This window comes from Oncorhynchus mykiss, chromosome 19 (genome assembly GCF_013265735.2).
Source record: "Oncorhynchus mykiss isolate Arlee chromosome 19, USDA_OmykA_1.1, whole genome shotgun sequence".
In the NCBI taxonomy this organism is placed as follows: Eukaryota; Metazoa; Chordata; class Actinopteri; order Salmoniformes; family Salmonidae; genus Oncorhynchus; species Oncorhynchus mykiss.
The window spans coordinates 13,002,632-13,025,031 of record NC_048583.1 but is presented as its reverse complement, the minus strand read 5'-3'; the positions used below and the strand labels follow the sequence as shown (position 1 = coordinate 13,025,031).

Sequence of the window (22,400 nt, the reverse complement as noted above, 5' to 3'; positions counted from 1 at the left end):
AAGAGGCTTCAATGAGGCCTCCATTTATCTCAGAACTGGGATGCTGCTATTGACGTGCAGAACGAGAGAGTGATGCAGGCAGCCAATATCTGCCAGAGGAAGTTTCACTGACAAGTGACACATTCCGGAAGGACTCTCTCTCGCTTAACTTCAACAGTAAAGTTGGCCGCTTATGAGTATCGACAGGCACGCCTGGAGGACGCGGACAAGACGATTGATTTTGCCTTAAATGTTTTTGCCGAAGGAAGAAAAGCTGGTCGGTTTGGGAGAAGCGGGTAAGCAGGCGGGTGGCAGGGACAAAGTGTACATCACTCTCTCTTTTGCCTGCACCAATCAATCCCATCTCCATCCACTCTCCCAGGAAAGGAGTGTGTGGCTTATTCTCCCCCTCCCCAAGAAACGCAGCCTTGCAGAGGCAGCAGAAATACTGGCCAAGGGCATCTGACTCTGGATGGCCCTGGATCCATCTTCGTCTTATCTCAAATCATCCCAACAGGCTGAGTCCGGTCCGGTTTCTGCCCCCACAGTTCGAGATCACAGCGAGCCTAAGTCAATGGGCCATCGCTGGCCTGAAGCGAGGTTTTATCCCTGGCCCCTGTGACACACCGGTTACTACTCCACTTCACAAAGCACTTGTACCAGACAATGGTGTTCACAATCCATGATGAATACAGTGGGATACTGTGTGAGTTGGAATGTCCTGTTGAAGCGTAGTGCCAGGTGGACCTGAAATTAGTTTTTTTTGACCATGAGAGAGAGGGACTCCTGAGCCATACTTAAAAGCTTTTGATGAGGGTCCTGAAGTGTTCCCTGTACAATCTCATGGAGACAGAAAAACTTTAATTATACCGAATGGTGAACGCTACATTGTCACTTAAAGATTCTTTTTAAAGAAAGGGTATGTTTGATAAAGGTTAATGTATCAGAAACCATGAAGAGCATGTCTTTTAAATATGTTAAGGCAACACATACTGTACACTGAGTGGACATAACATTAAGAACACCTTCCTAATATTAAGTTGCAACCCCCTCCCGATGAACCTCAGAACAGCCTCACTCCATCGGGGCATGGACTCTACAAGGTGTCGAAAGCGTTCCACAGGGATGCTGGCCCGTGTTAACTCCAATGCTTCCCACAGTTGTGTCAAGTTGGCTGGATGTCCTTTGGGTGGTGGACCATTCTTGATACACACGGAAACTATTGAGTGTAAAAAAAAAACAGCAGTGTTGCAGTTCTTGACACACTCCAACCAGTGCGCCTGGCACCTACTACCATACCCTTTCAACGGCACTTAAATCTTTTGTCTTGCCCATTCACCCTCTGAACGGCACACATACACAACCCACGTTCTTCATGTTTTGTCCACTCAGTGTACAGTAGACAGATCAATGGAGCCCGGGTTGAATTAACATATTTCAGTCGCTGCAATTAGTCTGGCCAAATAAAACAAGGACATAGCTTTGATTTGGCTTACTTCACATTGATCCTTAAAGCTGATCCTGAGCCCAAAAAGCTTAGTCTACATTAGACGCGTCCTGTGCAGTATAAGTCTTAAGACAATGGATCTTCCTCTTACCTTGATTCTATTTATTGCTACGGTACCGTAATCGAGGCATTTTAAGGCGATTTACAACACCGTTCGGAGGTCTTAATTAGCTTAGATAATTAACACGTAACATTAAAGAGGGGTCTTAAACCTACCTGTCTTGTTAGGGGAAGAAATACAGGTCCTCTGTAGCTCAGTTGGTAGAGCATGGTGCTTGCAACGCCCAGGTAGTGGGTTTGATTCCCGGGACCATCTGTACATGAAATGTATGCACGCATGACTGTTTGCACAGGACTAGTACTCCTAGACAATGTTGGTTATGTAATTATTACTCCAGAATGTCTGTTATTCCAGATGATGATTTGGACAGGATTTTATATATATATATATATATATATATTAAAGTTGACTTCATTTCCAAATGTTTAGGTCAGTTTGCTGCTGCTTGGAGATCGATTAACAGCAAGGGTTGCATTTTATAGGCGCAATATTTTTGACTGATGCATTTGGCAATATTCAATGAATCCGCACAAAACATGTCAACAAAAGAATTCACTGTGAAAGTTGATACATGTAGGACATTCATATATGGGCTTTGCACAGCACTTCGTTCAATTGATTAGATCAGTTATTGCCTTCTTGCTCAAACCGCGATCAAACACCTGTCAAACGCAGACATTTCTCTCATAACACAGGGATGTCGATTCACACGCGACTAGTATTATCAGAAGACTTTGGAGTTTGCCAAAAACAGTCGTTTATTCTGTCTGGAATTATTACTCTCCTGACGCGTAAAAATTACAGACGTGGTGTTTTGTGCTTGTGTACATAATTACATTACCCAACCTCCCCCAGTAAAACTAATCCTGTATCAATAGGGCTTTAGATTCTTTGGATAAAAGCGTCTGCTACATGGCATTTATTATTATATTAGGTATTGACCCCAAATGTAGTAGACAAGATACAGTAGATACCTGTACATTTGGGGTTGACTGACACATCTATAGCCGGTGGGATCAATTCCATCTAAATCACAGTCAATTCAGTCATTTAATTGCATTCTTCTGGAGTCATTCTAGATTCAATGCAACACACCAGATAAATCAACCAGATGTTTCAGAATTGTACATGGTAGAAGTCAGAACACTCCCAAAACAACTTTTAAAAGGGGTGTTTGATTTCATTTCAATTGAAACTAACTGTAACCGTGTCGAGGTTTTCTGGGAAAAGTGAAATTCGAATTATCATACAGCCCTTAATTAAAGTGGCTGCTCATGTCATTTTATGTCAGAGATGTTCCTTGTTTGAATGTTTGAATATTTAATGGAGACTTCCAGAGGGAACTTCAGTAATGTAAAGTAACTTTCTACATGTTGATTGATATACAGGACAGTGGATAAATGAATCATTCAATAATATTCCAAGGACACGCCCTTCTGAATTGGCAGAGAATATGTTTAGCTTGCATTCATTCTCTGTTCTCTCGTCACACACAGAACGGAACAGGTGGTAATTATTCTTTGTCAGTCTGATACGGCGTGCTAGACTGTGTGTGAGAGAGAGAGAGGGAGGGAGGGAGTGTGTGTAGAGAGAGTGTGTGTGTTTGTGTGTGTGAGAGAGAGAGAGTAGGGGAGAGAGAGAGAGAGAGAGAGAGAGAGAGAGAGTGTTTGTGTGTGTGTGTGTTCATGAGTGCATTTGTGGTCTCAAGGGCTCCCTGTTGGCTTCCAATCTCATAAAGCCTGTTTTGGTTAATCCAAAAGGCAGAGTAAAAATGTTCAGTAATTACCCCCAAATTTAGCTCCCTAAAGGTAAATCCCACATCCACAAATCCCAGACCGTAGCTTTAGCCAAAAGCTAAAACAACTCTACCGCTGAGCTGCCGTGACCCCTCACCACTCAGCTCTCCCAAAAGGCAACAGAGAATTACATTTCTGTATTTTTTGCTACACACCATTGGCTTTAAGTGCCTCCAGGACTTCCATCACTAGCATCTGTTGAGACAAGGCGTCAGTTGGATCTATGGGGAGGGTTAGAGAAGAGAATTGGGGATGAAATCTAAAGTGCAGGCTTGTGTTTCGCAGGTTAGCGTTTTTCGTCATGAATGTTGTTCTGGAGGCAGCTCTGCGGAGTGGTCACTAGCTGGCACAGCCATAAAGTCATCAAATCTGATTTAAAACCTGACCCTAACCTTAACCACACTGCTAACTCTAATGCCTAACCCTAACCTTAAACGAGGACTGAAAATAACATTTTTGTTTTCTAGAATTTTTACAATATAGCCAAATTGAGGCTGGCCCATCAGATATCGAGCAGTTCTGCCTCAAGGACGGTTTATAATAATCACCTATTCCTAACCCATTAAAATGTCTGCCTTTCAAATAGTATATTTTGATAATCCATTAAGCTCACATACAGTCACCGTTAAGGCTAGGCTACCTCATCATCAAACAACCAAGTGAAGTAAGACCTCTAATTACTAGTTGTAATGTAATTAAGGATTATTGTATAATGTATCTATACCCCATTTAGTCAACAGGCCAGTAATTTCTGTTACTGCATTCAATATATTATTATTATTACAGTTGTCTGAGTGGACATGTTGTTTGCAGAACTCACAACCTATTGTGAGAGACAAGTTTTTGTTCATTTCCTTCCATTTTCGAGTTTTGTCAATTTATTAATCGTCTTTGTTGAGTAAGGACCCGCACCTGATTACACATATAGAAGTAGGACTAGTCTACCTGGCCTGCGTGCAAATGTAGGCCTATAAATATGCCCATTTGGGGATGTATAAAAGTATCTTTGATTGTCTCAACATATCACCACTAATGGACCTCAATGGACCTCAATGTCTGCCTTTCAAATACTATATTTTGATAATCAATTAAGCTCACATACAGTCACCGTTAAGGCTAGGCTACCTCATCATCAAACAACCAAGTGAAGTAAGACCTCTAATTACTAGTTTACCAAAATGTAATAAAACAAAGTCTGTTTTAAGACTCAATTGAGAATGCAAATATTTCCAGCTCTCTCCCTTTCGATAACCACTCGGCATTAAAAGGAAAAATGTAATGCTGTGTTCCAGTCATAAAATGCCTGATTACTTCTTATCCCTTGCACAAATAACCTACAGCTGTGTCTGTCCCCAGCTCACTGGCACGGGACACTCTGAGGGCCCAGAATAGGTTTTGGCAATGGCAATAAAAGTTACTTTTAGATTTGTGTCATTAACCACAGACAATGATTTTGATATACCAAGACTATTATAAATGAAATGAAACTGTACCACAAAAATGTGCGTATCAAAATCATAACAGGCACACAGATCAGTAGGAATGGTAAGATAAATTGGCACTCCAAATGGAAAAGGTTGCCGACCGTTGGTGAAGCCTAGCAACTCCAGGAGCGTAAAGGCAGTAAAACTAGAGTTTTATATATGGGGTGGCCAAGATGTGTGTGTTACCCTAACCTTGCACCTAAGGAGCATGAATGAATCCTATGATTACGGCTGGGCGATATGACGATATATGTTGTGTGATAGAACAGCGTCTATCGTTTCATATTATGCTCTATCGTTTATTTTGTTGTGTCGCAAATCACACTCTTCACGGCAATATTTTTTGTCAATTGGACGTGCGTTTGCGTTCGCACGTGCCGTGTGGAAGGACATTTACAACACAAACAAACATGGAGGAGAGTGAACGTGACACAGAGCACGGAGACCGTAACTAAAAGAGGGGCTACTTCGGTCGCATGGACGTGGTTTGGGTATGAAAAGTCTGACACGGACCAGAAAGCCGTCCCCTGCAAAATATGCCGCAGGCCGGTCCCGACAACATGCTCAAACACCACTAACCTGTTTTATCACCTAGGCAAGAATCATGTGAAACAGCACGGAGAGTCTACGGATGAGACCCAAAAAAGTACAGTTGAGTGCTCAAAACAAACCCCCGAATCAGACGTTGCAAGAGGCTTGCAAGAAGCTATATTTTAGGCCTATATTTATTTTGTTTCACTAGAATTCTTTAACACACTATGAACAGTCAGAACTGCAGCTCAATTTCTTTCTCTCTCTCTCTCTCTCTCTCTCTCTCGCACGCACGCACACAGAGTACTCACATACTGGAGAGACTTGGGTCACTCTGTTTTCATGAATACATAATCTGGGTCTATAAGTGTTGAACACCCCCAAAAAATGTTGAAAATAAAGCTCAAGCACCAAGGAGATAAGATGCATGTGTGTGTTACAGAAATTGCATAGTTTATTTACTAAAAAGTACATTTACAAAAACACACTGCAATTTGACATACCAGGTATCATGCAGAAACGGACATGAAAAATATAAATCATTTTGGTGCCCATCAATATTACAAACATACAGTATCATATTTATGCTTATATACAGTTGAAGTCGGAAGTTGACATACACTTAGGATGAAGTCATTAAAACTTGTTTTTCAACCACTCCACAAATTTCTTGTTAACAAACTATAGTTTTGGCAAGTCGGTTAGGACATCTACTTTGCATGACACAAGTAATTTTTCCAACAATTGTTTACAGACAGATTATTTCACTTATAATTCACTGTATCACAATTGACTGTGCCTTATACAGCTTGGAAAGTTCCAGAAAATGATGTCATGACTTTAGAAGCTTCTGATAGGCTAATTGACATAATTTGAGTCATTGGAGGTGCACCTGTGGATGCATTTCAAGGCCTACCTTCAAACTCAGTGCCTCTTTGCTTGACATCATGGGAAAATCAAAAGAAATCAGACCTCTGATAAAACATTGTAGACCTCCACAAGTCTGGTTCATCCTTGGGAGCAATTTCCAAACGCCTGAAGGTACCACGTTCATCTGTACAAACAATAGTACGCGGGTATAAACACCATGGGACCACGCAGCCGTCATACCGATCAGGAAGGAGACGCGTTCTGTCTTCTAGAGATGAACGTACTTTGGTGTGAAAAGTGCAAATCAACCCCAGAACAAAAGCAAAGGACATTGTGAAGATGCTGGAGGAAACAGGTACAAAAGTATCTCTATCCACAGTAAAACGAGTCCTATATCGACATAACCTGAAAGGCCGCTCAGCAAGGAAGAAGCCACTGCTCCAAAAATGCCATAAAAAAGCCAGACTATGGTTTGCAACAGCACATGGGGACAAAGATTGTACTTTTTGGAGAAATGTACCCTGGTCTGATGAAACAAAAATAGAACTGTTTGGCCATAATGACCATCATTATGTTTTGAGGAAAAGGGGGGAGGCTTGCAAGCCGAATAATACCATCCCAACCGTGAAGCACGGGGGTGGCAGCATCATGTTGTGGGGGTGCTTTGCTGCAGGAGGGACTGGTGCACTTCACAAAATAGATGGTTTCATGAGGGAGGAAAATGATGTGGATATATTTAAGCAATATTTCAAGACATCATTCAGGAAGTTAAAGCTTGGTCGCAAGTGGGTCTTCCAAATGGACAACGACCCCTACCATACAAAGTTGTGACAAAATGGCTCAAGAACAACAAAGTTAAGGTATTGGAGTGGCCATCACAAAGCCCTGACCTCAATCCAATAGAAAATGTGTGGGAGGAACTGAAAAAGTGTGTGCGAGCAAGGAGGCCTACAAACCTGACTCGGTTACACCAACTCTGTCAGGAGGAATGGGCCAAAATTTACCCAACAAAATTTACCCAACTTATTGTGGGAAGCTTGTGGAAGGCTACCCGAAACGTTTGACCCAAGTTACACAGCCCTTGCTAGGTCAAGAGAGCTTGATTGGAGCATGTCAGAAAGACATTTGGCATCAACAAGCACTTTACAAAAGCCCTATGAAATGTAAATCTATCTGAGAAAGAAGGCCCCTTGCCTCCACTGATCTACCTATCTATGTTCAAGTGTGATATCCTGTAGCGCTCTCAGAACTGCTGGAAGACTGTCCCTCAGATTACGGCATGCCATGTATCTGCATGCCCACCTTACAGCCGCCGTAAGTCTCTGTAGTTCTCCGGGCTGCTGCTGTGGATACAGCTCTTTCTGAACTGCAAGCCACTTGAGATGAACGTACGAGCCAGATACAAAGTTATAAAGCTTCTGCAGTAGAGCAAAACAGTTAACTGCCTCAGGCACTGATTTTACAGCATCGACTAGAACCAAATTCAAACTATGTGCAATACAGTGCACATAAAATGCAAAACTTGCACTGTTTTTAATCCGTGCAGACACACCAGAATGCTTTCCGCTCATGACGGATGCACCGTCATAGCTTTGCCCCACAAGATTATTTCTGTAGTCCAAAGCATGTTTTTCAAGGCGATCAATAATTATTTTTGTGAGACCTGCTGCATCTAAGCTTTTAGCTGACTGAAAGTGTAAAAAGCTTTTGTGGATGGCCCTGTTGTAATAGTACCTCACAACCAAAGACATTTGTTATTTTTTCATAAAATCGTTGGTTTCATCTGCAATTACATTGAAAACTTGACTTTCCTTTACTTCTCTTATTATTTCACCATCTCAGCTCTCAAGAAATTCCTTCTGGATTTGGTGTTCTTGTGTACTTAGCATTGCCACATGCATTCATCCTTTTCTCTATGCGAAAAATGTTATTTTTGCAATTAGCACACCTTTGCATAATACATAGAATAAAAAGAGCAAAAGTGCCTAACAGAGTGCCATCACAGTTCTAGCTAAATGACACTGAATGAGGGGACATTTCATGATTCATTAAATTCTGTGGAGTGAATTCAATTTGCGTCCATGTTTTAATGAGTGCCCAGCAGTGGTTAATTTAGAGATAACCATTACACATTGCTTCTCAGGGTATCTTTCACAAGAACAGCTTTCCTTTCTAAATACTTTTAGCTGAAGTGTGTGTGTGTGTGTGTGTGGGGGGGGGGGGGGGGGGGGGGGGGGGGGTGTCTCTCTCTCTCTGTGTGTGTATATTACTGCCTATGGAGGGGAGGATGGTGATTTGGCTTAACTATAAAAGGAAACATTTACAAAGCACACACAATACACAGCTGGATGTTTTTGCAGGGCCTTCCATTTAGCTAAGGATTGTTCTTTTAAAAACTTCAAAGCACTTCAAAGCTTTAATTTAGGCTATTTGGTATTTACTGTGAACATTTAGCTTTCAGCTTAGTGTTTTATAACCTGGCATGCCCTGTCATATTTCTAATTTGTCTAAAGTTAGACAGCAACAAATTCATGTTCTGAGATTCCTACCGATCTCATTGAGTCTGTCATTCAGGTAGAATAAATTCAAAACAACTGTCATCTTTGATGCTTTGAGCGTTAGAATCTAATACATATTCCATTTTCCAACCCCTCTTGTTTGAGAGCTGCAGAAATGACACTGTCAGTCAGTCAGTCTATTCCAATAAGAACACCTCTCTCTTATCTCTCACATCACATTTTTGGGGGGGCGGTTGCAGCGTGATTGATGGGAATTGGATCTTTGCCCTTAAATGTTGCCGTGGAGATAAAGCGGTGGTGACAGCTCCATGCTGTGAGTGACTTCCTGGATATCTCCACGGTGACCACGGGAGGTGACACTTCAGGAGTGACAGGTGATTTTTTCCCCCCACAAGGTGTCAGAGGGGGTCTGGGCTCAGAGAGAGGGAAACTCTTGAGTTCTGCCAAGGTGAAGACCTTTGGACACAATTCAGCTGAGTCCTTGCCAACAGGTCTCCGATTGGTTGGTTCACACATTGCAGGTACCAGGATAATTGGACTAGGTGTACCCCTAATACAGGGTAAAACATGCACATTTGAAGCAACAGTTCATATGTATAGACAATGAAATGAACAAGCAACACACCAGTTTTTAAGCAATAAGGCATGAGGACCTGGGGATTATCGTGTGATAACTTCCGTCTAAGGGCTGTTCTTAGGCCCGAGGCGAAGCCAAGGGAAACAGCCCTTTAGGAGGGGGGGGGGGGGGGGGTTATCAGACAAATTAAATTAACCTATTTGGCCGCTTTTTGCAATGTCAAAATTCAAATAAAAGCAATAAAATGTATTTATTTCGAGTTGCCCCCCCCCCCCATCTCTCTCAGAACTACAATGACATTCCGTTCCTATGATTTATCTCCCTCTCTCTGCTCTGACAGACATGGGCCTGCAATTCTCATCCCCCCAGTGTTGCATCATTTATTTCCTTATAGAATCATAACCGTGCGAAGGGATCTGGAGGAGCTGCAGCAGCACTGATGAATTTATATACATTTGCCAAAATTATAGAGTTAATGCTGTTTGTTCAGAAATAAATGAAATAACTCAGAATAGCCTACTACACTAGAAAGCCTATCATTTTGCCACAGAGGATCAATAGCGTATTTTTTTTTTTTTTAATTTAAATTCATTTCGATCAACTGTGTGGTATTATGGTGATTTTAAGACAATTAGGAACTCGAGTCGGAATCATGATGTCAGTGATCTTGTCACGTTTCTTCAAAATCGAACCCAGAAGCAGACCAGGACAAGGAGAGTAGGAAGAAGGTGAGTATTTATTTACAAGTGAAAGTGAATGGTTAGATATATCCAGGTGGCGTAGCGGGCAGCTTTGGTGAGTTGATGGGAGTAAATAGGTGGATCCAATGGGGAAGCGGAATCCTCTGACGACCAGGCGGGAATGGGGTAAATGATCCGGGTGAGTAACTGAAGACAAAACAAACGGAGGTAAGTTTAAGGCAAGCAATACGTAACAAACAACAAAACAAATTCTATCCAACTTGAGGCTGATACTCTGGCACAACATACTGTTCATGGCTAACGATCCGGCAGGGAATGGATGTCAGGTCCGGGCTTATGAAGAGGAGAGATGATGATCAGGACCAGGTGTGCAGATAGCTGATGGGATACAGGTGCGGGTAATCAGAAAACCCCAACTGGCTACATTGCCCGGCAACCAGACAGGGTGCGTTCCAGGACGCCGGAAAAAACACTCCAGGACAGAACATAGGCAAAAAACAGACTCAGGAAACGGGATTCGTGACAGATCTTCAGGTCGGAGCTCTAGAAAGAGGCCAGAGTTCCTGACTTGGAATTCCGAGTTAGATGACTATTCAAAACAAATTTGACCAATTGGAGCTAGTTTTTCCAGAGTTCCCAGTTGTCTTGAACGCACTGAAGTCGGAATTCTGAGATTTCCTAGTTGCGAGTTCCTAGTTGTTTTGAACTCGGCATTAAAAAAGATTATACCAAAGTCTCCAGTCAAATGAAATGCGTTTTAAAAGACAAACAGTTTCCCAGACTCTATGCCACTAACATTGTTCCCCATGCCACTACACAAATGTGATGATATGCATGCAATGCTTTATTATAAAGATGGTTATATTTTTCATGCGTTCTGGTACCTCAGAGCTGCCCAGGTCACCCCCCTCTCGTGCTCACTTTTTGTTCCAGCACTTCCCGATTGACAAATTAAGCACTGAGGATAGCTAGGCTAATTGTTACTTCTCCTTTGCTACTGTAGCTAACTAGCCAACTAAAACTAACACACAATCACATCAAGCAGCTGAAATGACAGCCAACTATGTGCATTTTCCTTTGTTTTACCTTAGTTTATATTGCCAATTCTTTGGATATACCCATTAATGATTCTGATAAATGAATTGGCCTGACTTTTAAATGTAGCCTACAGTTCTGAGGACTCACAAAGTGATTGTTTTATTTTAAAGCTCCTTTTTCTCTCTCATGGGCTATGGGTTATGGGTTGCGTTTCACGTGAAAAGGCATTTTACTATCATAGTGCATTTAGCCCTCCGGTCAGCCCTGACAACAGTATGCTATTTCCCCACTTCAAATAGCCTGCAGGCGCGCACCAACAGAGGGTTCACAAGACCTGACACAGATCAAAGCAAAACACCCACCAGAAAACTTTTTGTTGAAACAGAATCAGTTCTATGATGGCAAACATCAGACATATTCACTATTGCTGTTAGCTGAGGCTACTGTTAGGGAAAGGGGAAAGGGTGAAACCTAGTCAGTTGTACAACTGAATGCATTCAACTGAAATGTGTCTTCCGCATTTAATCCAACCCCTCTGACTCAGAGAGGTGCGGAGGGCTGCCTTAATCAACATCCACACCGTCGACGCCCGGGGAACAGTGGGTTAACTGCCTTGCTCAGGGGCAGAACATCAGATTTTTACCTTGTCAGCCCAGGGATTCCATGCAGCAAACCTTCGGTTACTGGTCCAACGCTCCTACCCGCCAGGCGACCTGCCACCCCTAGCCAACAAATACCGGAATAGCACCCTGAAAACCACTGTACTGTCTGCTGTTGTGGCATTTTACGTCATTTTGAGTGACATGATTTACAGCGGTACATCATAGGGGTCATTCATATGGGGACAAAAGACAAACAGTTTTTTACTTTATTTTTAAAGCTGCCCAGAGAGGACATAGTTTTTATGGGAAGAAGCAACTCATTACACTCTGAGCGGCAGTATACAAGAAAGTACCTTTCCCAGCATTACTCCTGAACCTGTATAAGCACACATCAGCAACACCTGATCTGGTGCTGTGATTGTGTGCACCAGGAAAGTGATTGTGTGCACTGGGAAGGTAATCAGTTAGACATCTGGGCACAGAACCATAAATACTTGTGTAAACCAAACCCAGTCTAATCTGGGACACCCTCAACAGGCAACCAGTTGAGTTCCTGAAAGCAGCTCCTGCCTATGTGTGTACACGGATTCATTTCAATACTACCCTGATCAGCTAATTCTAGGCTATCTAACCTAAGCTTCATAAGTTTAGCTAAGCCCCCAAACCAGGAAGTACTAGTGTAGTCAAAGTGGCATTGAATGAGGGCCGTGGCTATCACTTTCATGGAGTCCTTATCAAGCAGCTTGGACTTTCTAGGCCAAAATGTAGTCCTGGCATTTACCTTCCCTAGCACTTTAGTGGCCATGCTCACACCTCCCAATCTTCCATCAAGGATGCATCCCAGGTAGCTAACAGAGGTTTTAGTAGTCAGCACCTCCCCCCTAACTCCACTCTGATTTCAAAGGACCTACTCAATTTAGGTCTGGATCCAAAAATAATTGTTTCAGTTTTAGCCAAGTGTAGAGATACCTTATTATCTCCAAGCCATTTGCTAATGTTAGTAAGCTCTGTGCTCAGTATGCTCTCCAACATAGTTTAACTTTTGTGAGACACCAGAAGTGTAGAGTCATCCGCATAAAGGAAAAGACGGCAAGAACCAGCATCTTTCATATTGCTAATATACAGTAAACACAGTAAAGGTCCAAGCACGCTCCCCTGCGGAACACCACAACTCATTGGTTTTGCCTGAGACAGTGAACCATTAACCTGTACTATTGGCTCCCTACCTGATAAAAAGGACTTTACCCAGCCTAGAGGGATACTGCTCGTCCATCCTGCTCTGTGCTTCATCCATCCTGCTCTGTGCTTCATCCATCCTGCTCTGTGCTTCATCCATCCTGCTCTGTGCTTAATTTCTGTGACGTTAATATAGGAGAAAATCAGGCTGCTCTTGAGAGTTCTTAAATTTCATCAAGGCCTTATTCCTTGCTAGGAGAGATTCTAGAATCTCATGATTAAACCAAGGGCTAGATCTCTGCTTTACCCTGACCCATCTAATGGGAGTCATCACATTCACCACATCAAGGAATCTACATTTAAAGACTGCCCAGGCACTGTCTACCCCAACACTATACAGCACTGGTGACCAGTCAATTTTACCAACTTGCTCCCTAAACATTTCAACACAGTATTTTTTGAGTCCTCTGATTCTAACAGTTTTGTGACACTATAATATATCTTTAAAAAACCTCCTTGTGCAAAATATAATAAAAGGATCACTGATTCCATATACTATTACTCCACTCTGCAATATTTTGGATTTATCAGACACCAATGTTAAGTCAATTGTACTTTGCACTGTTTCCCATACCCTGGTGGGATCTTTTATAATTTGGGTCAGGGCAAGTGATCTACAGAAGTGCATTAATACATTGTGAGTTGGGTTTGCCTTTTTAAAGACATCCGTATTGAAATCCCCTAACAAAATTATTTCCTTCACCAGGGAATCATTACAGTTTGACAACACAATTTCAAGACCTACATATAATGCATTCTGATTGGGCGGCCTGTAACACACCCCCAATAAAAATCGGCTTGGTTTTGGGAAGGCAGATATGCAGCCTGACAATCTCCAGATCAACGCTTAAATCCGATCTGACGTTACAAGCAATGTCCGATCTTACAAACGCACATATCCCCCCCCCCCCCCCCCCACCATTCCAATTCCGATCCTTTCTGTCTCTGTGAAACATAAGACACCCACCTCTGATTTGCGAACCAACAGACATATCTCATCTATCTTCGGTAGTAGGCTTCGGACGTTTAAGTACACAAAATGTAAACACGTATCCCCAAAGGCCTCACTGAATTCCTGATCCACTTGTATCTCACCTCCCACTGCACTACAATCCTCCCGCTGCACTGCCACCATTGAGTACTCCTCCCCAGGCGCTGCTCCGTTGGCCTCATCACCGTCTCTCGCCTCTGGTGTCCTCCGCACCGCTGCAGACCCCCACTCCTCTGGTGCACTCTCCGTCCTAGGTAAGTCCCCTGGTCCCACTCCACCTTCATATAATTTGAATAGTGAAATAATTTCTAATGCCCATCCATATAAACTATGTAGCCAACTGATTGGTATACTTTATGCAACCTAATCATAGTTTTCCACTGACACTTAATAGATAGGATATTTTCACAGGTACAGTAGGTGACTAATGCTGTGTTCACAAAAAGTGGCAAGGTGGTATTTACCACATTCAGCTGGGAAAGATCCACTTGAACGCCCCTCCAACTGGTAATTACTAGTGGGAAGCTTGTCTATCATCCCTGAGCTCCAACTTCTCCCACATGCTGACCTCTGATGTCACCTAGTAAGGAAATAACCTCGATAACTGCATTTTTGGCAGGCAAATACAACAACAAAACATTGTTTTTAAAAAGCAATCTATTAATATGGTTTTTGAGCATTATAATTTGTTTACAAGCATCGTAGCTGTACTTTTAGTTTATGGGTGATGCAGCATGTTGGCCTTTAGCCAATCAGTGTTTCTCAACGAGTACAAAGCACATGACTGCATCCAACTGGTATTTATGACTTCACAACTGGGAATTACAACCGTGCCAGAGGGTTATGAACGTAGCATCAGACAATAAAGGTTGATTTCATTATTTATCATTATGACTCATACATTGCCAAATTATTTCTCAGAAGGTTTGGTTTCAAATGTAGCTATTCTGTCAGCAGAGCTTATTGTTATTTTCGCTTCAGGTGAAAAATCTGTTTCCGCTTCCCTCACTGGAGAATTGTCCTCCACAGGCACAAAGAGGCCACTCTGCCTAGCTGCTGTGTGCAACACACCAGAACGTGCCTAGCTCCTCTGTGTGACACACCAGAACATGATGGGGGTGAAAGCAGTCCTGGGATGTGTAGCCAGGATATCTGGCATGCATTACACAGCTGACCAGATTAGGTACTATTGAAGTGTGGTTGTAAGATGGGAGAATAATTAAACAATATAATATGGCCAGTGACAATAACATTAGCACATCAAACGCAGGCAAGCACACACACACACACACACACACACACACACACACACACACACACACACACACACCTTGGGGGATAGATTCAGCTGTAGGGTAAGGCAGCAGCTGTGCCCATCTGGTGTCCCACCGTGAGGACTATGGTCCCAGAGAGCCTCAACTCACTGAGAATCTGCCAGCTCTAACACTGATCCCCCCCCCCCCCCCCCCCCCCCCCCACACACACACACACACAAAACCTTGCCCAACGCTGCCATTCACACACACACAGAACCCAAATGACCCATTTCCACACATTCATCTGACTCAGTATGTAAACAGAACAGACAGGCCTACAGCAACCAACAGAGAGTGTTTACATGGATGAACTGTCGACCATGGACTCAAAATATGAAAGTGCACAGCTTTAACATAAACGTTACAAACGTCATAGGGGAACTCAGCAGTTGAAACGACAACAAAGCTGGCACCCCATCACTGTTTTTGGTAAAAAAGCTAGGGGATAGGGCTGGAGAAATGTAACCACTTTCAAATTCATAAACAGAGCTAAATGCCAGGATTGACCATCCATGATATCAAAATGAGTTTTGACCATGTTTTGAGCCTATACTGTGTTTGTTTACATTTAGGTTGTTTACAAACATTGGAGTGAAACAAGCTGATATTTTGGATTCTGATGGGATACGACAGTTGAACTAAACTCATCAGCCATTTATGTACAAGACATACTTCTTCAAGAATGAATTCCAAGTCCAAAATGGATGCAGCTACTGCGCAGCTGCTCCTTTAAACAACCAGTGAATTCCCCATTAGGCTGAATCATCACCTGATGCAAATGAAGAACACACACTCTAAAGTCCATCCACCAAGAGGTTGTTTGTGCTGTTGCTCTTCGCCCGCTAAAACAATATAAAAATACCTCAATTATGCGAATATATGCATGGGCTTCCAGAGGCGGAATACGGAATGTGGAATGATCCGGGAAAAGCCCGGTGGTGTGGTGAGTCTTCTCTGTGTGTGTGTGTGTGTGTGTGTGTGTGCGTGTGTGTGTGTGTGTGTGTGTGTGTGTGTGTGTGTGTGTGTGTGTGTGTGTGTGTGTGTGTGTGTGTCTCGGAAGGCCAGTGGACTGAGAGTTCCAGTGGATTGTCTCAACACTGCGGGGGAGCATACAGTACACAATGACTGACCCTGTCCGGCCACAGTGGTCTGGCTACTGAATGCATACATTCTATCTCCCTCCCCCTGAGGCAAGCAGCCACACCACTATAGGAAGTGAATCTGTTTCTCTGCACAACATCCACAGAACCACAGGAGAGAAAGAGGGCAACGGCCAACAGGGCAACCAGCTGGCTGGCGAGCAAAACCCAACTCCTCCCAAACCAAACTACCTGACCATAGACGGATGAGAGGTTGACACAAATGAGTATGGCTCACACTAGCTTCACACACAGGGTTATCCTCAAGGCAAAGACCCCCAGAGGCAACATCCAGGGTTGTGGACACCAAAAACATACACTAACAGAGATGAATCAAAGTGAGATTCTATTAGTTGGTAGGGGTAATGGAAATAGTGCAGTGCCCCATACCCACCAACGCCATACTGTAGGAGCTAGGAACACAAGCATTTCGCTACACCCACAATAGCATCTGCTAAATACAGTATGTGTATGTGACCAATACAATTTCATTTTATTTGATTTAATCAGGGTCCTACCTGATACATAGAGCACCATACTGTAATAGAGGTCGACCGATTAATCGGAATGGCCGATTAATTAGGGCCGATTTCAAGTTTTCATAACAATCGGAAATCGGTATTTTTGGGCGCCGATTTGCCGTTTTTTTTTCCCATCTTTATTTAATCTTTATTTAACCAGGCAAGTCCGTTAAGAACACATTCTTATTTTCAATGACGGCCTACCGGGGAACGGCGGGTTAACTGCCTCGTTCAGGGGCAGAAAGACAGATTTTCACCTTGTCAGCTCGGGGATCCAATCTTGCAACCTTACAGTTCACTAGTTCAACGCAATAACGACCTGCCTCTCTCTCGTTGCACTCCACAAGGAGACTGCCTGTTACGCAAATGCAGTAAGCCAAGGTAAGTTGCTAGCTAGCATTAAACTTATCTTATAAAAAACAATCAATCATAATCACTAGTTAACTACACATGGTTGATGATATTACTAGATATTATCTAGCGTGTCCTGTGTTGCATATAATCTGACTGAGCATACAAGCATACAAGTATCTAAGTATCTGACTGAGCGGTGGTAGGCAGAAGCAGGCGTGTAAACATTAATTCAAACAGCACTTTTGTGCGTTTTGCCAGCAGCTCTTCGTTGTGCGTCAAGCATTGCGCTGTTTATGACTTCAAACCTATCAACTCCCGAGATGAGGCTGGTGTGACCGAAGTGAAATGGCTGGCTAGTTAGCGCGCGCTAATAGCGTTTCAAACTTCACTCGCTCTGAGCCTTGGGGTGGTTGTTTCCCCTGCTCTGCATGGGTAACGCTGCTTCGATGTGGTGGCTGTTGTCGTTGTGTTGCTGGTTCGAGCCCAGCGAGGAGAGGGACGGAGGCTATACTGTTACACTGGCAATACTAAAGTGCCTATAAGAACATCCAATAGTCAAAGGTTAATGAAATACAAATGGTATTTAGGGAAATAGTCCTATAATAACTACAACCTAAAACTTCTTACCTGGGAATATTGAAGACTCATGTTAAAAGGAACCACCAGCTTTCATATGTTCTCATGTTCTGAGCAAGGAACTGAAACGTTAGCTTTCTTACATAGCACATATTGCACTTTTATGTTCTTCTCCAACACTTTGTTTTTGCATTATTTAAACCAAATTGAACATGTTTCATTATTTACTTGAGGCTAAATTGATTTTATTGATGTATTATATTAAGTTAAAATAAGTGTTAATTCAGTATTGTTGTAATTGTCATTATTACAAATAATTTTTATTTTTTTTAATCGGCCGATTAATCGGTATTTGGTCCTCCAAAAATCTCTATCGGTATCGGCGTTGAAAAATCATAAATCGGTCGACCTCTATACTGTAATAACTGTAGTTTAACCAGGGTCCTACCAGCACCATACTGTAATAACTGTAGTTTAACCAGGGTCCTACCAGTACCATGCTGTAATAACTGTAGTTTAACCAGGGTCCTACCAACACCATACTGTAATAACTATAGTTTAACCAGGGTCCTACCAGCACCATACTGTGATAACTGAAGTTTAACCAGGGTCCTACCACAGTCACTGAGCAGGGTGTGGTGTAAGAACCCTGATCACCAACACAGACAGTAGCGTAACAGTTAACCAGGTGTCCTACCTCTGTCGCTGTAGTCGTCCACCAGTATGATCTCAGCGATGAGGTGGTCTGGGGTGCGGTAGGAGATGCTGTGGATGGTCCTCAGCAGGGACGACCAGCCCTCATTGTGGAAGGGGATGATGATGCTGGTGTTGGGAAGGTTCTCCAGGTACAGCTTCATCTTGCAGCTGAGGAAAGAGAATACACAATATACCAGGGACTGTATTAGCCTCCATGTTTTTTAATACATCAGACCAGACCTTTCTTGGCCTGTCCTGACAAAGACCCCAGTGGGATCGAAATTCAATACATCAGAGACATCGTGCGCGTTTTATCTCCACGTGTAGCTTATGCATGTGATGTAGAGCTAGCTACATGTGTTGGTAGTGACTCTGTGATAGGCTAAATGTCACAATCTAAAACTGATATCTTTAATCACGTCTTCCTACATCTGGAAAGTCAACCTGCTCCCTGCTGTGTGTCACACTGCCAAGCCAGCCAGCCTTCCAGCCAGCCAGCCAGCTGTCCATCCAGCTAGCCAGCCAGCCAGCCTCAAACACATAGCCTGCTTTACCTTCTACCTCTGTGCTGAGTCGTAAAGTAAATCAGCGTTTAAAAGAGCCACTCCAGCTTCAGCCGGCCTAATAAACAATTCAGGAAATCTGCATGTTAATAGCTGCCTCGACAAAGCTGAAATTGGCAAATGAAGCAGCAGTTTTACGGTTCACACGAGTCTCCTGCTAATTTACCCCGGTGACAACCTTGACAAGCTGTTCTAATTTATCACCGGTCTTTGCAGAATTATGACTCGGTACTTGGTTAGAAGCCCTGTTTTTTATTATTGTATATTTAGGGAGGGAGGGAGGGAGGGAGGGAGGGAGGCAGGGAGGGAGCCCACCAAACTGCTCCAGCTCCCTACATCTGTGCTGGGCTGGGAAAGCAAATTCATTCCTGCTGGAGTTGAGCCAATCTCTAAAACACAAGGTTGGTCTCTCCAGCTGCCCTGTCAGATAATTCTACATTATGAACTACCATTCAGGAAGGAGAGGAGCATCGATTTGCATAGTAATAGGCAGATAGAGCCACATACCATTATGGAAAATATCGTTGTCACCCCCCTCCAGCGCTGTATCGCGAGGAGACTTGAAATATGGGGCTGGACTGGGGCATTATAGACCTCTCTTAAATGCATATAGGCTTAAATTAAACTTCCATTTTCCCTTCCTTACTGTATGGAATGAGTGTGTGAGGAAGAGAGAAAGAATGAGAGAGTGAATAAATAAATGACTGAATAGAGACTCCGTTCAGTTCAGGTAAGAATGAAGCAAGACTGTCAGCTTCCGTTGAACTTGATAAGGTAACATTGAACATTACGCAGACTTGATGCTATCAACTGCTGATGTGATTCTTTTTCCTCTCAACTAGGCCTTTGCACCGCCGTGGTTGTCGCACACACAGACCCGATGAGAATGACATTCATGTTACATTCTGTATGGGTAAACGCCTTCAGTCTGTTCCTTACGTGTTGATTTTCCACTCCCAGCATGATTGGATTCCCCACTGTGTCTTATACTGTCTGCCATGCTGTTACAGCCATTTAATAACAGGTCACTGCTCTCCAGATCAGATCCGAACATACTGTAACACCTGCCTGGGTAAATGCATAGGTGTTAATGTTGGATGAAATGTTGAGCAGCGTCTGTAAGGGATCTCGTCCTCCTCTTCTGAGCAGGAGAACCGAGAAGGATCGGAGGACCAAAACGCAGGGTGGTAAGTGTCCATAATGTTTATTTTAAAACATAAACTAAACACTATGAAATACAAAACAATAAACGTGAAATTAAAGAAACAGTCCTGTGTGGCGACAAACACTGACACGGAAGACAAACACCCACAACCCAAAACTGAAACCCAGGCTACCTAAGTATGATTCTCAATCAGGGACAACAATAGACAGCTGCCTCTGATTGAGAACCATACTAGGCCGAACTCAAAAACCAACATAGAAAAACAAACATAGACTGCCCACCCAACTCACGCCCTTGACCATACTAAAACAAAGATAAAATAACAGAACTAAGGTCAGAACATGACAGCGTCATTTGGTGTAAAATGCACAATGCAGTATCACATCTGCTTTAAAGACATGCCATTTTTTCTGAGGCAGTGCTCTGTTCAAGTGTAGGCTATGTACACTAACTACCGAACGTTCAACTTCTCCATCATATCGTATGACTTGTGGAACTGATTATAGATAGTCCAATGCTTCAGTAATTGAGAAAAAACTGTAATTAACTCAGCAGTGAAAACATTTTGAAAATAACCAACTATAAAACAGTAACTGAAACCAAGTAGGGTTGGATTCAGGAATAACTATTTTGTGTAAAGGGTTCTATATGAATTCCAAAAGGGTTCTACCTGGAACCAAAAAGGGTTATTCAAAGGGTTCTCCAATGGGGACAGCCCTAGGAACCATTTTAGGTTCTAGATAGTGTACAGTATGTGCAGACTGAGAAATACAACATTGCCAAAATGACTTAGCATTCACAGACATCGCAATCCCTTAAATGTTTTTAACCTGTGAGGTTTATTTTCCGTACCGCTTTGTGTCAACAACATCAGCTAGGATAGCGGCAGCACTGGCCTCATTTCCATCTCTTAAATTTGTTGAAATCAGCGGTGTATCTGAGTTATAGCCGTCATTACATTAGGCAGGGAAGCAGAACAGGCAGGCAGAACAGACAGGCAGGCAAAACAGACAGACAGGCAGAGCAGGAAGACAGGCAGGGCCCCAGCTTACTGTGAGGGAGATGGAGATCATTCAGCCACTGTCTACAAAATAACGTTACAGATCACATACTGAGAGGATTGCTGCAGGGCTTTATGAGACTGTAAATAAACAGAGATGCCATGCCCTCTCACCATAGATATTCTCTGTTGTTCTCTCTCTCTCTCTCTCTCTCTCTCTCTCTCTAACTCTCTCTCTCCTCCCCTTCCCCTCTCTCTCTATAACTATCTATCCCTCTCCCCCCTCACTCTCTATATCTTTCTCTCTCTATAACTATCCATCTCCCCCTCTTTTTCTCTCTCTCTCTCTCTCTCTCTCTCACTTTCTTCCTCCCCTCTCTCTCTCTCGCACACTAATAAACACACTCTCTCATTCTCTCCCCCTCTCTCTCTCTCACACTCCGCACAAGGCACGTCACCTGCTGAAGAAAATTGCCATGGTTTTTTGTGATGATGGAACTGAACTGAAGAGCATTGCCCTGGAGGGATGATTTAGCTTCATAGAAACCTGACTTCCTGTCAACACATGTTCTGATCCCACACACACGGAGTGCGGTGTGGAAAACATGTTTACCAGTAATTGAGCACACACCCTTTTCACACATGTAAATTGACTTACGTGCGCACCTTGTACGTCCTGTGCATCATGTCGAATATACTTGCACCCACACACCCACACACACCCACACTCTAAATACACACATGCATAGACAGTCACACAGTCAGTAGAGATTAGACACGGGACAATATCCAGAGGGAGAAAACACTATATTTCAATCCTAAGCTTAACTAGCTTTCAAATGAGAAAATGTCCCCATATCCCTCTCCACAGTATGCACAGCACAGTGTGGCATCTAATTTCCCTACCTCGCTAACATGGAACCACTTGGAGTCCAAACGGCACCCTATGCCCTATAAAGTGCATTATGTTTTACCAGGGCCCATAGGGTAAAAAGTAGTTGACTATATAGGGAGTAGGGTGCCATTGGGATGCAGTCACTCTCCAGCCCCCCCGCAGCGGAGGGAATAGTTCTCATTATCGACAGAGCTGCAACACTACTGCAACCCCCCTCCTGACTTCCAACCCATTGCAGTAGGAGTTACTGGAGGATTTGTTTCTTGCAAGGAGATAGAGACAG

At 43.1% G+C, this 22,400-nt stretch overlaps 1 protein-coding gene across 2 annotated transcripts in view; it reads right to left on the bottom strand.

Moving 5' to 3' along the window:
* The window catches only part of LOC110497384 (polypeptide N-acetylgalactosaminyltransferase-like 6), a 231,440-nt gene that overhangs the window by 149,870 nt on the left and 59,170 nt on the right, over window positions 1-22,400 (bottom strand). For both annotated transcript variants that reach the window (XM_021573463.2, XM_021573464.2), the window contains exon 5: window positions 18,496-18,662. In XM_021573463.2, the coding sequence (XP_021429138.1) occupies window positions 18,496-18,662 (167 nt within the window). The remainder of the gene's footprint in view (window positions 1-18,495; window positions 18,663-22,400) is intronic.